Source organism: Tiliqua scincoides, chromosome 5 (genome assembly GCF_035046505.1).
Source record: "Tiliqua scincoides isolate rTilSci1 chromosome 5, rTilSci1.hap2, whole genome shotgun sequence".
NCBI lineage: Eukaryota > Metazoa > Chordata > Lepidosauria > Squamata > Scincidae > Tiliqua > Tiliqua scincoides.
In genome coordinates, this window is record NC_089825.1 from 127,787,447 (window position 1) to 127,793,609 (window position 6,163).

At 51.3% G+C, this 6,163-nt stretch overlaps 1 protein-coding gene across 1 annotated transcript in view; it reads right to left on the bottom strand.

Moving 5' to 3' along the window:
* CARMIL3 (capping protein regulator and myosin 1 linker 3) overlaps positions 1–6,163 on the bottom strand; it is a 44,371-nt gene that overhangs the window by 23,186 nt on the left and 15,022 nt on the right. Inside the window, exons 2-9 of the mRNA XM_066630422.1 lie at positions 5,849–5,924; positions 4,397–4,485; positions 3,629–3,723; positions 3,432–3,518; positions 1,634–1,743; positions 901–978; positions 664–740; positions 418–522 (exon numbers count right to left, since the gene is read on the bottom strand). Coding sequence (XP_066486519.1) covers positions 418–522; positions 664–740; positions 901–978; positions 1,634–1,743; positions 3,432–3,518; positions 3,629–3,723; positions 4,397–4,485; positions 5,849–5,924 — 717 coding nt within the window. The remainder of the gene's footprint in view (positions 1–417; positions 523–663; positions 741–900; positions 979–1,633; positions 1,744–3,431; positions 3,519–3,628; positions 3,724–4,396; positions 4,486–5,848; positions 5,925–6,163) is intronic.

Here is a 6,163-nt window from a genome sequence, read left to right on the forward strand (position 1 = left end):
ACCTCGGGCCCTTCCAGCATTGCAAAAGCGAACACAAGGAACACACCTCACACATCCCTATCTTCCTAGCAATGATGAATTATCAGCAACCCAAAACATACTTCAGACTCGGGTGGGGTGGGGGGGGGAAGCTTAACCATCAAAGAATAACCGCTCTCAAAACTCACACTAAAAATTCTACCAAGGCATCCCCCAAATCAAATGAGGGGCCAAATGGAAGCAGTGATTTATCAGAAAGGAGGGGCTATCTCTGGATAGGCAGGGACAATTGGAATGCATGGGACTTGCCGACAGACCTGACAGAGCGGGAGAGGACCACTCAGGTTGACCAACCAGAAAAACAGCATCCTCTAGGTTCTCTGTTGTTTTTTGTGGCCGCAGCAGGGAGCAGAACAGACAACATACACACACACTCACCGTAATGCCTCCACAGGCATTTTGATACTGGACAGGTTCACATAGCTGAGAGAATACGCGGTGCAGAAGAACTGCTTAAGGGAAGGCTGCAGTCCCTTTCCTTTCCTGCAGAAAAAGGAGACAGCGTTAGGAAAAATGCAGCCTTGCTTCCTCTGAGTGACAGGCAGGAGACCCAACAGCAGCTGGGCCTCTCCGAAGGAGGTGCTGAGGTGGGGAGAGCACGAGAGAGGCCAGCTCCTTCCTTACCGGTGGGAGAAAGTGTTCCGTGCGAGGTTGAGGTAGCTAAGCCGTGGGCAGCAGCCGTGCAACAGTGCCCCGAACAACTAGAGGGGCAGACAGAGAAAAGAGTGAATGACCGACTTGCTCCCTGAAACCCGAGTCACCACTGTCTCTTCCACCCTTGGTTCCATGATGTGGGGGACCTGTTGTCCACAACACTCCCCACCCATCACCCTGAAGAGTGCGGCTCCCCTGAAACCTTACTGCATCCACCGCACAGTCCGTGGAAGATAAGTCCAGGTGAACCAGTGCGTTTGGCTGGGCCAGGAATGAATACAAACCCTGCAAAAGGGAAAGGAGAAAGAAAAAGGTCAGCAGAGGGGCTGAGCAGGAAACAGAGAGGACTCCAGGCCTAGAGAGGAAAGCCCTCAGGTGCACTCTCGCTACTGCACAGAGGCCTCTGGACCCAAGTCTCCCCACACTAGATCAGGCCAAGGACACATCTACCTCAGCACCTGGTTTACAGCTACCACCTTGCTTTTCCTGGCATAGTTCTGGTGTCTTTAACAACAGGGAATCAAACCCAATCTCAGCCTGAAGTCAAAAGCCAGTTCAGAGAGGGCTTTTCCAATGAACTGAATGGAACCAAATCTCTTGGTTCCCCCAAATTTGAACCAGACTGAACCACAAAGCAGGGTCAGCCCATCCATGAGGCCAATTGAGAAGGTCGCCTCAGAGAGCCAGATCTCAAACCTGGCCTGGTGTCTAACTCAGTAAGCAAGCCCCATCTTAAAGTTACTGTCTGAATTGGAACAGAACCAGAGAATTAAAAGATACTCATAAATACTGAACAGGACCTGAACTGAATCCCAATTTTTAATGCTGCCACTCTCCGTTTAACAGCTGTGGAGACTGGTCCACAGGCGACTCATCTAAGCTTAGAAAGCCACAGCTTCGTAAAGGCGGCATCTTCATGAAGTGCTGACCACTCACTCACATTGGCCTCCTCTGTCCCCAGCAGCCCTGGATTCTTGCTCAGGTCAAGATGGCGGAGGGAACTGGTGAAGGCCGGGTTGGCACCAAAGGTCTGGCACAGAATGGCAAGTCCTGGGGAAGAGAACACAACACAACACCCAGGTCATCACCCTCAGCCATTTCTGCTGCAGCTCTTCCAGTATCTGGTCACCTTTGCTTCATTCACAACTTCTTGTTGGCAACCTTCAGTCTCGGAAGACTCTGGTATCGCGCTCTGAAAGGTGGTTCTGGCACAGCGTCTAGTGTGGCTGAAAAGGCCGATTCGGGAGTGACAATCCCTTCCACACTGGGAGCAAGTGCAGCCTGTCCCTGGTCTGTCTCCCTGGTTATGGGCCTTCCTTCTTTGCCTCTTAGCCTGTTGTCTTGTTCTTCTTAGCCTGTTCTTCTTGTCTGTTGGCCAAGTGTCTCTTCAAACTGGGAAAGGCCATGCTGCACAGCCTGCCTCCAAGCGGGCCGCTCAGAGGCCAGGGTTTCCCACTTGTTGAGGTCCACTCCTAAGGCCTTCAGATCCCTCTTGCAGATGTCCTTGTATTGCAGCTGTGGTCTACCTGTAGGGCGCTTTCCTTGCACGAGTTCTCCATAGAGGAGATCCTTTGGGATCGAGCCATGTGGGAAAAGAGGTGCTTGCTTTTAAGGGCTGTCAAATACAAAGGAAGCCCTGGCTCCTGTGCCATGCAGGGATGTACAGAAGAGAGAGACCTTTAGTGAGTGTTACGCTTCTCACCTCTGTGGTGACATGACAATCAAGACAATGAAGACAATGAATGGAGGAAGGCTCAGCTTAGCAGACAGAGCTCCATGCACGGAAAAAGCCCATCCACCCACCCAAGCTTCCTACCTCAATTTTCAGCATCGCCCTAGGTGCTCGGAACCCAGAAGTAATTGGTGGTGATGTCATCGCCTCTTACTTCTGGGTACTGAGCTCTGCACCTGCAATAGGTAAGTTTGGGGATCACTGGCCTCAGCCTATGGACTGGGGAGACCTGGATTAAAATCCCTGCTCAAACATGATGTGCATTGGGTGTCCTTGGCCCAGTCATAAGAACATAAGAACAGCCCCACTGGATCAGGCCATGGGCCCATCTAGTCCAGCTTCCTGTATCTCACAGCGGCCCACCAAATGCCCAGGGAGGACACCAGATAACAAGAGACCTCATCCTGGTGCTCTCCCTTGCATCTGACATTGCCCATTTCTAAAATCAGGAGGTTGCGCATACACATCATGGCTTGTACCCCGTAATGGATTTTTCCTCCAGAAACTTGTCCAATCCCCTTTTAAAGCTGTCCAGGCTAGACGCCAGCACCACATCCTGTGGCAAAGAGTTCCACAGACCAACCACATGCTGAGTAAAGAAATATTTTCTCTTGTCTGTTCTAACTCTCCCAACACTCAGTTTTAGTGGATGTCCCCTGGTTCTGGTGTTATGTGAGAGTGTAAAGAGCATCTCCCTATCCACTCTGTCCATCCCCGGCATAATTTTGTATGTCTCAATCATGTCCCCCCTCAGGCGTCTCTTTTCTAGGCTGAAGAGGCCCAAACGCCGTAGCCTTTCCTCATAAGGAAGGTGCCCCAGCCCCGTAATCATCTTAGTTGCTCTCTTTTGCACCTTCTCCATTTCCACTATGTCTTTTTTGAGATGTCACACTCTTCCTCTCTGTCTAACCTGCCTTTCAGGATGCTGGGAGGATAAAAAGGGGGACGCAGACTACATATGCTACTCTGAGCAACCTGGAGCTTAAGAAGTTAATCAATACTATACCTTTAGCAGTGATACTGGTCTTGGAAAGGCAAAGCTTGCTGAGGCCTTTAGGGAAACACAGCAGCTGCTGGCTCAGGGCACTGAGGCCTGTTGTGGGGGGCAGAGAAACAACATGGGGTGAATGCAAACCGTTGAGGGTCCTCTTCCCCACTGGGCACCCTTTTCAGAACTGACTGGGCCAGGTGGCCAAAGCTCACCTTTGTCCTCTAGTGGGTTGTGGGAGAGCGTGAGGACATGGAGGGCCGTGTTTGGGTTCTCTGCCAAAACACAGGCAAGTTTGAGAGCGAAATCTCTGCAAGGAGAGAGAGGAATGGTGAGGCAGCCCCATGGGCAGAATGCTAACAGTGGGGAATAGCAGTACCTACAGGGCCAGGGACCCTAAGCAGGAGAAGATCAAATGCAAGGCAGAGAAAAATCAAAGGGACGTTTCCTGCAATTGAAAATTAAGAAATCCAAACGTCTCAAAATGGGGTTCCAAGTATGAAAAAAGTCCACCAGCTGGTTTTCCTGAGAACCACAGAACTGAGCGTGCAACTTAAGGCAGTTACAGACGGGGCCTCTGTGGCACCCCACGGCGCAGGTCCACAATGCTGCCCCCTGCATCACACCACGCCCCCCCCCACTTACCTAACCGCATGGAGCCTTGTGCAGTGTTTGGGAGTGCTCCAAAAGCCTTCTGAGGCATCCAGTGCTCTCTTAAACACTACTCCTTAGTGCTGAAGAGTGCTCTGCAGGCCTCAGAAGGCTTTTGGAGTGCTCCCAAAAGCTGCGCAGGGCTTTGTCTGCCTGTGGCAAGCAAAGGCAAAGGTGAAGGCGGCATGAGAGGCCCACCACTGACTTGAGGGTTGCTACCAAAATCTGGCTAAAAAGTGTCTGCGGGAACGGAAACCGTCTTCTCCAACCTGGCATCAGCACCAACCCTTGCCAACTTTAAACGGGAAGTTCACATTCTAGCACAGGCTCACGCTTTTAACCCTGCGTTGTCCAGGACCAGCTCCTCCAGGTGATGGGATTTGCTCACAGTGTGCAAGACTTGCTCAGCTACCTCGGAGCCCTGCAAAGAGAAGAAAAAGCAAGGTGAGGAAAGTGTTACCAGGGCGTGCGTGTGTGCACGACACGTGTGAGGCTAGGGCTGCACTGCAGGACCGAATGCAGCAACTGCTAAGGCCAGCCAGAATCTGCACCTTTAAGAGAAGGAAAAACTCTGCCAGAAATGGCTTTTCTATACATTGCAGCTCCATGATAGGAAAAGCTGCACTGGATTAAATTCTCCATCCTCTACAACTCAGGTGCTCTTAAAGGACCCCTCCCAGGGTCTAGGCCTGGCAACAAAAAACAAGAGGCCTTAGAACCAGGGGGTGCCACTGGCCTCTCTGACCTGTACAGCAGTGGTTCTCAAGCTTTTAGCATCAGGACCCACTTTTTAGAATGAGAATCTGTCAGGATCCACCGGAAGTGATGTCATCACTGAAAGTGACATCATCAAGCAGGACCATTTTTAACAATCCTAGGCTGAAATCCTACCCACACTTACCCAGGAGTGACTATCATTGTTAAAAGCAAACACATAGTAGCCTGTTAAGATCTGTAATATTTGCCCAAGTCTAATATATTAAAAACAAAATATTAAAATGAATGGGGACCCACCTGAAATTGGCTCGCGACCTACCTAACGGGTCCTGACCCACAGTATGAGAAACACTGCTGTACAGGACTGAGAAACTTGCCATGATCTGGCAGATTTCACTTTTCCCAGCCCTAATATCTGGTCTCAGCCGAGAACAGGAACCCTCTTTTAAGTGCCTGACACATTGCTTGATATGCATGTGAATGTGCAGTTGGGTGCATTTCAGGTGAGCGCAACTCAAGCCCATCTCGGGGCCCTTTGAACTGAACTGAGGCTGGGAAGCCTCGGGTCCACAAGCCTTGGGGAGAAGGCCAAACCCTGGTTCCTCAGAGCAACCACCATCACCCCACTCCAGCCACCTGCCTTTCTGGGAAATTCCGCAGCCAGCTGCACCACGCTGTGGTCCACGGATCTGAATCTGTAAGTCGGCCACATTTTGGCAGCTTCCTGACTTTGGAGTAGACACTTGCGACATTACCAGCCTCGGCTTTTACAGTTTAAGTGGAGCTAGAAATTAGCCCCAGTCCTCCAGCACAGAATTTCTCCTAATCCATCTATTAAGAATCCCAAGGAAGAGCTCTGCTGCCATGTGACATCAATGGCATAGCTAAGGGGATGCCAGGGTGGGGGTCAATTGCCCCAGGTGCCATGCCTGTGCGGGTGTCAGGGGAGGTGCCTTTCTGTGACCTTTCTGTGGCCCTCAAAATGTCTACTGGAGGCCTTAGAAAGGCACTTCTGGTTTTCTCCACCCCGAACGGAGACACACCAGGATAACCCGGGGGGGACGTACCAGCCGCAAGTCCTTACAGTAGAGCTTCGTGAACCACTGGTTGTACGCCAAGGCAGCCACGATCAGTGCAAGGTCTCTGTGAGGGGGGGGAGGAAAAGTGGGGGAGAGTTAGGGGGAGGGAGGGGGATTTACAACAACCCCTCCCCACCAGATGATCTCCTTGCATCATTTGCACAATAGATGTGTTCCACTGTCCTGGAACACAGGGGTGACCTGAAAGAAACTGGGGTGAACTTGGGAGGAGGAGATGCGGAATTGATAGAAAAGGCTGAAGTAACAACAGTGGTGTAGCTACAGGGGGTGGGGTGATAAGTA